Source organism: Phymastichus coffea, unplaced genomic scaffold (assembly GCF_024137745.1).
Source record: "Phymastichus coffea isolate CEN01 unplaced genomic scaffold, Cenicafe_Pcof_1.1 PCOF00041, whole genome shotgun sequence".
NCBI classification, from domain to species: Eukaryota; Metazoa; Arthropoda; class Insecta; order Hymenoptera; family Eulophidae; genus Phymastichus; species Phymastichus coffea.
This window is the reverse complement of record NW_026706852.1, coordinates 1,643,123-1,657,995: the sequence shown is the minus strand read 5'-3', so window position 1 is coordinate 1,657,995 and position 14,873 is coordinate 1,643,123. Positions and strand designations below refer to the sequence as shown.

The following is a 14,873-nucleotide window of genomic DNA, read 5'->3' as shown; positions in this document are numbered from 1 at the left end:
GAGGATGGCTACTGAGTGACCGACGGTTGCGCAGGTCCGGCCTTGGACACTGAGAGACGTCTTTGCGTCGACGACGCGCAGGCCTTGGAGGTCCACCAGGAGGCCCGCGTGGGCTAAGAGATCTGCTCCAATGATGACGCCGGGGACATCCGCAATGATGAACGGCCAGGCGAACTCTCTGCGCAGGCCCTAGTTGAGCACGAAAAACATTATTCCTTTATAATATGTTATATATATATAATATATTATATTATAAATATTATAATATTATATTATATTCTGAATGATTGTACAATAATATACAACTAATATACAGGGCTTGGCACGTACTTTTGTCCACCCTTAAGGCGAAATTTGTCAAACTTTAGTTTTATATCTTAGCGAAAAAGAGTTAGTTTTAGTTTGTTTGTGATTTACTACGTCCCTAGACGATTTAAAACTAAGCGTAAAAAAAAAGTTAAATTCTTTTATTTTTTTAATGCGCTAAAAAACCGAAAAAAATTTTTTTCTCTATTTCTTTATTTTGACTTTATTTTCGTATTCTTGGGCACAAAATGAACCTTTTTTCTCTTTGGCATTTTTTTCCAAAACGTACGCAAGTCGAAGTAATTGAGTATTGGAAAAAGAAGGTTGCTTTTTACAAAAAACGCCGTAAACTCGGTTAAAAAACATCGGATAGAACCCCGCGGGAGCTCATTTTAAAGGGAAAGACATTACCCTCCTAATCCCTCAGGTCGATTTGCCCTCCACCGCGTGGTTCTAAATTGGCATTGATTTAAGTCGTGGTTAAAAAAATTGAAATTTTTCTAATCAGTTTTTTTACTGTAAAAAACATATTATTTCATTTTTAAGTCTCTGCACGTCTTAAATGGAAGCTTTTGCAATTACCTTTAAAATGCCCTCCGGTTTTTTGTGATACGATGATTTCCGACCGAGATACAAAACTTTCAAGTTTGCCTAATTTTGAGGTAAGCATGGCAAAAGTGATTGACGGGCACTGTATATATATATTAGTGATATATTCAGTGCAATACAAAGTGGCGATACGATCCCTTGGATGATCATAATGAATTACTTTTTAATTGTAAATTCAATTTGTTCTTGTTTGTTTGACTGCCATTTATTGAATGTATATTCATAGTTTTTGCTGGTATTTATATACGAGGTGTGTTCAAAAAGTACCCGTAATTATCGTTTTTCCAAAAAAATATTTATTTATTCGTTTACATCAATGTGGTCCCCTTCAAAGTAATCCCCCCCCCAGATATAATACACTTATGTCAGCGTTTTTTCCAATTTTCGAAGCACTTTTGATATTCACTTTTTGGTATGTCCTTGAGCACTCTCAGCGATTCGGCCTTTATTTCTTCAATCGAGGAAAAACGCCGTCCTTTCATGGGTCTCTTCAACTTTGGGAACAGGAAAAAGTCACACGGAGCTATATCTGGTGAATATGGAGGTTGGTGCACGACTACGGTATTGTTTTTGGCCAAAAAATTACGAACAAGCAACGACAAATGAGCAGGTGCGTTATCGTGATGCAAAAGCCATGAATTGTTTTTCCATAAGTCGGGGCGTTTTTTTCGGATTGCTTCACGCAAACGTCGCATAACTTCAAGGTAATACTCCTTATTAACCGTACGAGCTTGTGATAAGAACTCATGATGCACCACGCCCCTGCAGTCAAAGAAAACTGTAAGCAAAACCTTCACATTTGATCGAACTTGACGTGCTTTTTTTGCTCTTGGTGACGTTGAATGTTTCCAGGTGGGCGATTGTGCTTTGGTTTCGACATCATAACCATACACCCATGTTTCATCACCAGTTATGATCCTTTCAAGCAAACTTGGATCGTCGTTGACGTTGTTTAACAGCTCCTGAGCGTTGTTCGTGCGATTGTTTTTTTGATCAAAGATCAGCAGTTTTGGAATGAATTTTGCTGCCACCCGTTTCATGCCCAAAACATTTGAAAAAATGCTATGACATGAGCCAATTGATATGCCAACTTCATCAGCAACTTCTCTAATTGTGATTCGGCGATCATTCAGAACCATTTTTTCCACTTTTTTCACATTGTCATCGATTGTTGACGTGCTGGGTCGACCGGAGCGTTCGTCATCTTCAACGTCTTCGCAGCCATCTTGGAAACGCTTATACCACTCGGAAACACTTATTTTTTTCATAGCAGACTCACCATAGGCTTTGTGTAACATTTCACACACTTTGTTACACTTTATTTCATTTTTTACGCAAAATTTAATACAAATTCTTTGATCCATTTCTTTTAAAAAACGAAAATCGCCGAGCTCATAAAAACACGTCAAACCTTAGCGACTACCGCAGACAAAGTAAACAGTGAATATAGCTGAAAATTTTATCATACTTCAGGGGCACGTATACCAACACAATAAAAAAAATTTTGACAATCGTACTCTCCAGACCCGCGAAATTTTAAAATTCCGGGTATTTTTTTATTACACCTCGTATAGCATGATATTTTTCAAAATTTATTTGGTTTGTTATTTGAATGTATTGTGTATTGACCTTGTTTGTAAATGTATTTTAATAATTATTTGTATTGTTAATAAAGATCTGAAAAGGTTGGTGTCCATGCCAAGGAAACGTTATCATGAAAAAGATTTGAATTTATTTATTTGTTAGGTTTCTTAAACTTAAAGGGTTAACTCTTCCATTCTTGTAATTTCTACATACTTAACAATGATGAGTTCTAATAATATCAACGTGAAGATAATATTGTTTGTACTAGAATTAAGTTTTGTTATGCTGAAAAAATGGACATAAAAAATTTCTTTTTTTTTGCTCATATACAAATTTATTTATTTGTTACGCAAATTAGCGGATCATTAATGTTACGTGACAGTTTGGATGTCTTTTCAAAACGGCCACGTGTTAGACCGTTTTTAGCTCCGAGTGGTCCTGACTCGGGCGAATTGAACCTTCAGTACGGTACCCCGACCGTGTCAGCGAATGGATCGCGTTTTTGCCGATAATATCCGAAATTCGTCCACACGAGCGGTAAGCGAGAGTAATGGGAAAAAAGGGGGGGGCTCGCTGGTTTATTAAAATGAACTTACACGGGTACGTAGGATAGATTTATATATATTTTGATACATAAGATAACACGTCTAGTAATGATATCGCGCTACTATCTAGTTCACGATTTATTAAATAAATGTTCTAAAATGCGCGGTCGGTCGTCCTTACACACCTGGTCCCGGTACGCAAACAAATGGATTCACCGAAAGGAAAACCTTGAATATGGTGAGTAGTAGAGAGAGAAAAAAAATACAAGGAAGAGATTTCGGTTTATCGAGAATAGAGGCCGGAAGTACTAACTCTGTTGTTTTGGTCCGAAATATTGTTTGGTTCGTTATGTGGGCAATCACTCCTTTTGAATTCGGTCAGATTAACTGGTCCAATATATATTTCTTTTATCCAATAATATTCCAATACGCAATAAAGTGAATATTGCTATGATTTTCGTTTACACAAAATTTTTAGAAATAATGGTACTCGGTATTTCGAATATTTAATTATAACTCTAACTCTTATATTCTCAAACTCTTAAATTATAGATTTAAGTTTAGTAGGAAAATTGCAGGCTTCTTAGTCGAGCGCTCACTCCTGACTGATTAATTCTCTCCTGCTCTGCTTTCGCTGGTTTTTTATATAGCCTTAGTCCCTAGCATACCGTCTCTCTCTCGCGCATATGCTTTAGACGTTTACGCTTCTCGTAGCGGCTCGTCTTACCTAGCTAAGCACGCCGACTGCAGCATGCTGTCCCAGCATGCTGACGCAGCGTTAATCAGCCTCTGCCGCTCATTCCCACCGAGTCGCGCATACGAATACTACTAGCTATACTGTGTCCGAACGGAAATCCCGAAAGCAAAATATTATTCGATAGTATATAATTGTAATATAATAGGGCATCACGTAACAATTAAAAATCAAAGCAAAATTGAAAGGTGGAATGTTCCACTTTAATATAAGGGTGACAGAACTCATTTCTGACTATTTTATACAGTGATATAGCTTTTTTATTAAAAACAATCGTTTTTTTTTCATCAGTTCATATTTCGATTGCTATGCATTAAATAAAACAACTTTAAAGATAAAAGTTGTTTTTTTTGGTAAAGAATACAAAAATAAAGTGAAAAGTAAGATCTGCACTAATTTTTCTTGTCATTTTTTCACGATAGCCATTTTATTATTTTTTATATTCTTTACTTTTTTTGTATTTAATTATGACCAAAAGTCTCACACAAATTTTCAATAATAAATTATTAATTAAGTTTAGCAATAATTTAATAAATAAATAAATAAATAGAAATAAATAATTTCTAGACACTTTTATAAAGTAATACATACATATTCATTATCATATTATTGTTATGTAACATAACGGGGTTGTTACCGTTTAATTAACTTCTATTCGCGTAATCGTATTGAAGAGCGCTCGTAATTATCTATGTTCAATACGGGAGTCGGAGAGCAAGGGGAAACAAGTGTCAGTCAACCAACTAACTACAAATACGGAAAGAACGCTCCGAAATTACTGTGAATATCATATACGAAAACTTTTATTATCTTTCAAATGCTACACTAGAATTGGCCCGCGTGTGTATGTTTACATTGGCGCTCGCTCGACAACAACATGCAGTGTCGGGACGCTCGCTGCTCTTTGTCTGTAGAGCTATTACATGCAGGCTTCGCTTCGAATGATTAGCCGAGTAACAATTGTATCGCGACCTCGAAATTAAGCTGGCCAGCTTACCTTTATTTAGCAGACGTACGGAGACAAGAAGTATAATTCACACGCTCACTGCGGGAAAAGTCTGTCTTTCGTTACCTGCGGATAGCGAACGCGCACGCACGTGGTTTCGCCCTCGATGGCGAAACACCTCACACGCTAACGTTCGGCTTCACAGGCGATGGCACCGCTTCCACTGACTCAGGTCAGCACTCCGGACAACTAGGTAACAGCGGTCACTGGTAATCGGCTCTGGTTCGGAAACTTTAATTGCAGATTTCGATCTCGGCGGCTCACGTATCGATAGCTAGCGTTGTAAACACGGGCGAACGTGATGATGGTTAGTCCCTCACTGGTTCATTTTCAATCGCGCGCGTTCCGTCTGCTCGTGTGCCGAATTCCGTCGTTACTTTTTTCGTCTCCCGGCAAGTGCTGCCCCCCCCCCCAGACAGCAATTAGGTTAGAAAATTAGCGCTAATTTGACGTTTACCGTCACAGTAAATATAATGGAACTTTTTTTGTAATAAAACAATTTTAGAAAAATAATGTAATACTTTCAAAGTAACAAAAATATAATTTTTTATAATATGAAATATTAATATAATATTTTTATAAACATAATAATATTCATGTAACAAACTTTTAAAGTTAATAAATATAAATATTCACATTTTTTTTTCATTAAAAAAACGCCCTTTACTTTTCATGACGGCTTTACAAATTCTAGGCATTCGTATAATAAGTTTTTTGAAAGTTATTTCACTAATTTTTTGCCATTCAGACTGCAAAACACTCATAAATAAGAAACGAAAAATAGTTGAACTTTTTTTAAGCTCGTTTAAGCTCGTCCCATAGAAGCTCAATGCTTGAGTCATTCCATGACTCGAATTTTTTTTTTCTTGATCATACTTGTGAAGTAATCTTTACACAATTTTCAAGTGTGTATAGGATCGTAATCTTACTGGAATGTAACGACCTTCCACAGAAATGTCATCGTCCGGCGTTTCCAACAGGTACTGAATATTCTGATTGCTGGTATAAGTGCCATTTTTCCCTTCTGAATTGATAGGCATCTTAATCTTAATATTGACACTGTAAGTAGTTTTTAGATTAGATGATCAAATTCAATCAAAATTATAACAGGACAAATAGTATAGAAAATACAAAAAGTAAATCAAAATTATAGGTTAGATCGTGGGAAAAGAACTTCATCACGTTTTCATTTTATTTATACGATTAAAATTGATAGGTTATACATATACGCTTACCTGTCTTTATAAAAACTACATAATGAACAATAATAAATTCAACAATCCTTAGTCATTCAACTATGATAATTATACTATGATAATTATGATATTATGATAACTATGATAATATATACGTTATATTAGTTATTATAATATATATGTTATAATTTAGTTATTATTATATATACGTTATAATATGCTATTATAGTAGTTGATCAAGTATCATCAATCTATACTATATAGAATTAGAAATCAGTTCAAACAACCAAGATCTCGAATTCGATTATCGAGTGCTTGATCAAGTATACGCAGTAGAAAGTACTGAATACATTTTTCACGGCTGGAGAAGAAAATAAAATTGGACCACCTCGGAAATAAGTAGATACAAAAATGAACAAATGTCAATGTAGTAATGAAAATTGATACTTTTATGACATATTTTACTACTAATGAATAGGTTATAGTAGAATTAAAAAGCATAATAAAACGCCTAATATGTTTAAAAAAATGTTATGACTTCACCCATGGTAAGGTTATTGTGTATAGTATCGCGTTAGTTCGCGCCTCCGGCAGTCATGCCGCAAGACCCTCCCGCGATCCTTAATAAAAGTATAAGGTAATTGTCACTGTCATATGTATTTGATCAATTGAGGGTCAGGTTACGTTATTAATATTTGGTCCATAACTATGATCAAGTAAAATTTGAAGGAACTGATATATCACAATTAGAGCCATCAATTATATTATTTTAATATTTTTTATTATTTTTTATTATCTCATTTATATCCATTAACAATTCTGCGTCGTATTAATATATGTTTGATATTATTTATTATTGATTGATATGCCAATAAAGTCATGTTAGGTTATCATGCTCTAAATATCATTGACATCTCTATTTTATTTTTGATGTTCTATTTTACATATTACTTCAGAAATGTGGAAATACATTCCCATATATAAAATATATATTATATATATATAAAATAAAATATATATATTCCTATAGGTCTATGTAGTAAATTTTTTTTAATTTAATTGGTTTTACGAGGTATAGATTTTTGTTTTCATGAAACACTGGTTTCGACGATCTATGAATTTAAAATTGCTCGGACCTGGTTTATGTTAAAACCTTTTTTTGGATAAGTAATCTCAAAGTATTATAGATTATCATAAACTACAGTTCTATACATGATTATAGAATTTTTTTTTTAAATCTATAAAAAGTCATCTACACACACACACATATACACACACATAATTTGACGACGTTAAACTTTTATTATTAAAAGTAATCTAAGTTTTAATTTCTAAGAAAACACATTGTCATGATATTTTGCTATAAATTCATAATTATAAATTATATTGTTTAAAATGGTTTGCGAAAAAGTACTTATTCGATACAATAATTAACTTGTTCCTGTGGGGATTCTTGATGCAGATAAATATACGATGTACTTGCTTGTACCTACGGTTTTGAGACAGGTTTGTCAGGTTGAATCGTGATATATTATCTCATACATTCAATAACCTCAAACATTTAACGCTGCAGATATACAATATCTTTGTTGATCAACTCATGCACTTAACCCCTATAACAATATATTCTTTTATATAATCATCTATTGTTGTTGTATACAAATACATTTCCAAAAATCTAAAAATATAACATTCAAATAAATAACCACATTTATTTGAAAAATTAAATTTAAAAAGGGAAGTGCATGCGAACGAGAATGAATGTAGTATATGGATTTTTAAAAAAGATGCTCGTGAAAAAGTAACATGTATACTTTATATAGAAACTATATGAAAAACTATGTAAGATTTCATGATTTTTAGTATTATCACAAAATTATGAAATCGACAGTTTATGACAAAATAATATGTGAGAAAAAAATAACTTACAATTTCCATAGAAATAAATATTTTACTCTGTAAATTTTGTAATTCTGCTGATACATTGCATACATTTTTATTTTGCAATATTTTCGAATATACCTGTTGTTCATTTATAAGTATATTATTATATGATCCTACATTTGAAGATGACGTTACTTTGTTCTCATCATTTAGATTCAGATTTATTTTTCCATTTCCAACGTTTTTGACGAGTATTTTATCATTTTCTCTACCAAATAGTACATGGTATTCGTAATTTGAAGTTGGTATGCAAACAAAAAAAACAACACTCTCTGGCATCTTATAAATTAAAATGAAATTTTCTTATGACTTTCTTTGATATAATATTGTTTTAGTATATTTTCTAATTCAATTACTACATTTAATTTATTAGTCTCGTGTCGATAATCTTATTTTTAAACCAATGTCAAATTTAAAAGATATGAATTTTATCACTTTCATTTAATATAGTTGTTCTTCATATTATATTTAAGCGTATGAAAATACTTAAAAACTGAGCATCAAGGATCGTGGCAACAAGCTGTGGCATGAATGCCGAAGGTACAGGTATATTTTTTAGCGACTATAGAGTATTATAGTACTATGCACAACAGCTTTGGCATGAGCGAATCAATTTTTATATTTTAAATGTATATATTTTTTTATACAATTACAATTATATCTTTCTATAATTATTTTTTTTCAATTAAATGACAAAATTATATTTTTCGCACGCCAATTTCTATATTTTTTTCGCTATTAGTTGTGAAATGGTCTAGTTTATTTTTTTCCATCCTACAAATTTTTCAGTTTCTTTATATTGCGTAAGCGCGGGACTAACTCTGTTGTAGGTAGTATATACAATAGCGTATAGTCCGGGCACGGGGGGGGGGGGGGGTTTCCTTTAGCCACTTTGATCTCCTCTCGAAAATATTATTGATTTTTATGTATTTTGATGCGGAGAATTGATTTTTCGAGGGTTCCGCCAAAAACCTGTCAGTTTTTTGCTATTAATAATTTAGTTGTTCAAATGTCTGTAACTTGTAAGTTAACAAATCTATTGTATTTCTGCTCAGTCAGATCGATAGAAATCATATAAGAAACATTTTGCAATTGTATTTTTGAAAAAATGTATTAATTAGTAGAAAAGTTACACGTAAATTAGTACGAAATAATAACAAATTTTTTTTTTTTCATTCCATCCATTATATCGCAGTTCATATTAGAGGCAATGAGACTTTTAACGATTTATTTTGAACGAAATACCTGTTTTTTTTTTTTTTTTTTTTTTTTTTTTTAATAAGACCTAATACGTACAATTTTGTTTGTTTTGGAACTTTTTATAGCGTTTGAAATGCGAAATTTTCATCGTAAAATACCAAAGTCAATTGTTTACGAGCCCCTCAAGCAATTAAAACCCTAAAATATCGTGAAATTAATTAGCTATAGTTATTCTTGATCGTATAACGAATCTTTTAAGTCCCGCCGATAAATGTACTACTGGTCGCTGAATTATATCCATTTTTACTTAGCAGCAGAATGCGAATTGGCGAGTTACACCGCGCGCCAGCGCCCTGGGACGCGGAAACTTGCGCTCGCACGTCTGAGCTTGCAACCGAACGGCTATCATTTAGCAAGCAACAATCTTATCATGCTTTTGTGAATTGAACAAGTAGGTTCATCGTCTTTATTGTTATTGTTATTTTGTAGTATATTTTGTTGTTAATGCTCTATCCACAGATATTATTCATTTTTTATAAATATTATTTGCTAAAGAATTTTTTGTTAAAAAAACATTGAAGTAATTAATAGTTTTATTATATGATTCATAAATATATTATTATTGCTTTATCGTTGTACACCTATCTCTGCTATTTTTCAAACATACGCGTTTTCAACGTCTAATGCAACTTGTTGACAAATTGATGTTTACTAGCGCGTTGTAACAAATTCGCTAACTGCATGTATGTGTTCACAAGCGATAATATCTGCTCATTCCTTCTTGTTAGTCAGAGAGTGAGGGTATCTGAAAATGATACGTGCAAAATGCATTAAAATGTGACCATAGAAAAAATTTGGCATGTATTACGAGTAATTTTGAAGAAGTTTGATAAGTGGTGCGTCAAAAAATTGCTGTGTATAAATAAGACTATTTGGATGATAAATATTTTTATCCCATCCCTATCGTATGCTAGGTTATTAATTGAAAAGTGAAGATGTTTTAATAAAATATATGTATAACGTGTGTTCAAGGAAAAAAGCTCTCGACGGGTACTAGTAGGTAAACTAGAGAGGCCTTAGCTCAGAGGGGTATCAGCTCACTGAGCTGATGTCCTCTCTGAGCTAATGCCTGTGCATATCACTGTCGACTCACTTCCCTTCCACCACCCTTTACTGATGCCCGTGCGTTCTATGTTACACGCTTTCATTTTATGGTGTGTGTGTGTGTATGTTAAATTTTTAGACGTAAAACAAAGTGAATGTTATTGAAAAATCGGACGGAGAGGTCCGTTGAATTTCAAATAATTTATATCCAGGCGGTACTGCTGGAAAAAATTTGTGAATATCGTGAACAGTGTTTCCGTTCAAGTAAGCTCCAGCAGTTATGTTACATTGGACTCTCACACCAGATCAGAGTTGTGAGAAACGTTTGCCTCTAATGTACGTCGTGAGAAACCCAACAATCATTCAATATAATTCTGCGGACGAAAATCGATAGGTTCAGAACACTTGATTGTACAATGCAAGGTGTTGTTGTTTGGTTTCAAACTTAATGTTATATTATTATTATCAGTGCGGAGACGCTGCACAGCTTTGCGAAGAAATTTATCAATGTCGTCGATCTCGTAGGTCCCGACAGGTATGTCGATAATTTGATTTGCGACGTAAAATTTATTATTACCTACTACAATATTAGGTATTGAGTTGAACGTTAGGAACTTGACTAAGCTCAACTTGTAATGTTTATGCTGTGATAGTTCGATTTGTGGGAAATAGTGCCCTTCTAACAGTGAACCCGAGAAGGACAGAGTTAACGAATTTTCAATGACTGTCTGAACGTGACTACCAATATTTTCACGTTGCCTTAACTTTCATACGCTCGCACAAAAACTGTAAGCAAAGATGGCCGCATACGTAAGTATTGAAATCTTGATATCTTTTCGTATTATATTTGATCTCTATATCACCAAAATACATCATTAACTCAATAGGTGGACTAAGATCTCCAAAGCTATCAAAATATGTGACTTTTTTCCGATTTTCCGATAAGCCACTCAGTGCGTCCCTGTTCCTTCGACGTCATCAAGATTGAATATAGCTGATTCGTGATAATGTGGTCCAGAACTCGGTAAATCATTTCTCATGAAGACTCTACGAAAATTTGGTATATTCAAAATTTTTGCATTTTTTATTAAGTCGGTGTTTGTGAGGACTCTATCCGGTAGATTTTTTTCGAACTTTTTTTTTCAAACCTGATCCCAGTTAAGGTTTCAGATAGCTTTTTTTATGAGGTTTAGAAGCCTTTTCCCAGAGTAATGACCTCCATCGTTTTGTTGTGTCTCTTGTTCTTTTCCAATTGCTATTTTGCAGACTTTGCATCGTTCACGGCTTTTGCGATTCCCGCGGCGCCAATATCTAGAGCGCCAGTTACACTCAAGTCTGCAAATGTGGTATGAGAAAGAGCAAAGCTCCACCCATCTTACAAGTAACCCTACCCAAGTGTCACTCACCGATTTTAACCAAACTTGGCACATCGTTAGAGCACTAAAAAATATTGAACCCGTGTTTTTTTATTTTGGCCGAATCCACTGTTAAGGGGTAGAAACCACCCCTAATAACCCCTAACCAGGATAACCCACCTAACTCTGGGTAGAGCGAGTTTGATTAATTATTTTTTCACAAGAAAGTTAACTTCTCAACCCGGATAGGCTAACCCATTTATAACCTGATATAACCGATCCCCACAAATCACTATATCCCTTATACACCATCCCTATCAACCCCTAAGCAGGCTAACCTACCTAGCCCTGGGTAGAGCGAGTTTCATCAGCTGCTTTTCTGTAAAAAAATTAAGATCATAACCACTGATAGGCCAACACAACCTGAACCTTGATGTACCTCATCCGCACAAATCCGCACAATCCTCATAAACCGCCCCTATCAATTTCCAAGTATTAAAATGCCTCTATCTTTCAATACATAAAAAATATAAAAAACTTAATTTAAATTAACCTTTAAGGTGTACTATCCTAAAGCTTCAGTTTGGTACACTGTGGATGTATTTACGGTCTCTTTTACAATTCGTATCTTGATTTAATTTTCTATTTTATTAAATTTAAATATATTTTATATTTTATTAAATATAATATTTTTTAACAAAAGTAAATTTTTCTGTAAATATGAGAAACATTTTTTTATTAAAGTATAAATATTATATTTAGAGATTTACAAGATCAAAAGTGAATTTTTCACACATTTTTCAATTTTACATCCGGGTATTTTAGTCCTGTATGTACCTTCAGGGTTAAGTTTACGCGCAATCAGATGATATTAATTGATTCTAAGGAATAATATCGAAACGTCAAACTTAAGCATCATTTAAAATACCTATACCAACTAAAAACAGAACATAATTTAAATTTATCTACTATCATTTTTTATATCAACTTATAAGAAATAAATTCAAAGAGAAACAGAAGAACCGTGTGGAATAAATAATTTGATAACTTTATCAATCATAGGCACCCAAAAAGTAGAATGTCTAGCACAGTCGATAAATTCTTTAACACATAGTTATACAATTCAGCCAATCGTTTCAGCAGATGGAAAACTACACTCACCTTTGTTAATAGTTTTAAAAGAACCTGATCGTAAATTTGGACCATTGGTACAATCTACTATTTATAAAGCAGATAATATTTATGTTTTACCTACAAAATCAGGAAAACTAACATCTGATATTGTAACTGAATGGTTTAAAAACGTTTTTTTACTTGCAGCTGATACGGATAGTTTGTTAATTTTAGATTCTTGGACTGGACAAAATGAAAAAGTGTTTGAAAAATTGGATACAGGTATGAAAAATATTCAAATTAAAACTATACCTGCTGGAACGACGGGAATGATACAGCCTTTAGATGTCTATGGATTTAGACCTTGGAAAAATTTTGTAAAAAACTTTTCAGACATAGTTATGTTGTACAATTTTAGCATTAACTTACATTTACGTAATAAAATTTAAAAATTACAATCTCTTATGCATAACCAGTTTTCTTCACCACGATTTACAAACATGTTCAAATATGGATGGTACAAAAGTGGTTACGTACTTGAAAAACCAAATAGTTGGCAAACCCCTGTTCAGTATTGTTTTCAACATACTGATGTTAAATGCCACTTTTGTATGCTATTTGGGATTGTCACATGTGCATGGTGCACCAAATGTCTTTGTATAAACCACTTTTTTGCTCTTGACAATGTCGATAAACCACACTATTGTAAGCAATACGTTAATTCCACTTAAATATTAAAATAATAATAGTAATTTCATTATGAATATTTTATATTTTAAATAATAGTACATTTTTTATTGTTTCGTGTTACTTTTGTCTTCACTAATTTTATGATATTTAAACGAACTCCACTTACTATAAAAAATATTTTAAAATTCCAAACGGCCCTTTTCATGGCCAAATGATGTGCAAAATCCGATCGATAACCTCCACGCGGTGCACATTGGGTCACGCTAATGTCTACGGTTCTTCAAAAAGTAATTTCAAATCACAGTTACTGTTATTTTCAAAATATTTAAGGTCAAAAGATTTTTTTCAACTTTTTAAACCTTAAAAAAAATACAAAGATAATACAAGAAAAGTATAGTTGTTGTTACAAAAAAAAGCTTGCGAATGAACATTTTATTTGAAGAAGCTTACTTCCAACGAGTTGGCTGCGGTTTTATTTATTTCTATGAAATTTACAGGTTTTAACTCATTTTTTATACAAAAGTTTTATTACAAAGTAAAATTTTGTTGATCTTTCTCTGGTTATGATCTTTATTTTCCTATAGAAAAGCAGCTGATGAAACTCGCTCTACCCAGGGCTAGGTGAGTTAGCCTGCTTAGGGGTTGATAGGGATGGTGTATAAGGGATATAGTGATTTGTGGGGATCGGTTATATCAGGTTATAAATGGGTTAGCCTATCCGGGTTGAGAAGTTAACCTTCTTGTGAAAAAATAATTAATCAAACTCGCTCTACCCAGAGTTAGGTGGGTTAGCCTGGTTAGGGGTTATTAGGGGTGGTTTCTACCCCTTAACAGTGGATTCGGCCAAAATAAAAAAAACACGGGTTCAATATTTTTTAGTGCTCTAACGATGTGCCAAGTTTGGTTAAAATCGGTGAGTGACACTTGGGTAGGGTTACTTGTTAGTTGATATTGGCAGAATTCGTGGAACGTTGATGTTTGCTTTTTTAACGGTTGTACGAGCTTTTTTCAAAGCAGAACCGATGACTTTGTGCGCACGTTTACCCTTGGGCTATTCGAATGTGGCCACTTTGATCACGGTTTTCAAATTAACTTTCTTTTTAGTTTTCTTGCGTCCCTTCGACTTGGTTTTTTTTCTTCTCTTCGTAAGACCCATACCAAACTTTGATTTAAATTTCATGGCGTTAGATACAGCGTAAACAGTTGCTTTCTCACAACACTAGAATCCTTAGTGAAGACTCTATTGAACGCTTTTTCAGCTAAAATTTTGTCTGCGATATTTCTAGCTTGTATATTGTTTTGATTTTTCGAGTACTCTATATCGTGTTGCTTGCAAGCTGCGTCGAGAGGATTGATTCCTGGATCGCCGTGAGCTAAACGTGTTTGTAATTAGTTCCTGCTCCGTAATATGGATAGCTTGGAATATGGAGTTCAAATGGAAGTTTATTGATGATATCATTGACCAAT

The 14,873-nt window shown here is 33.4% G+C and overlaps 1 protein-coding gene across 1 annotated transcript in view; it reads right to left on the bottom strand.

Moving 5' to 3' along the window:
• Positions 1 to 5,609: 5,609 nt before the first annotated feature.
• Positions 5,610 to 14,873, bottom strand: part of LOC131664157 (hepatocyte nuclear factor 4-alpha) — a 900,667-nt gene continuing 891,403 nt past the window's right edge. Inside the window, exon 8 of the mRNA XM_058935049.1 lies at positions 5,610 to 5,863. Coding sequence (XP_058791032.1) covers positions 5,852 to 5,863 — 12 coding nt within the window. The 3' untranslated portion in view covers positions 5,610 to 5,851. The remainder of the gene's footprint in view (positions 5,864 to 14,873) is intronic.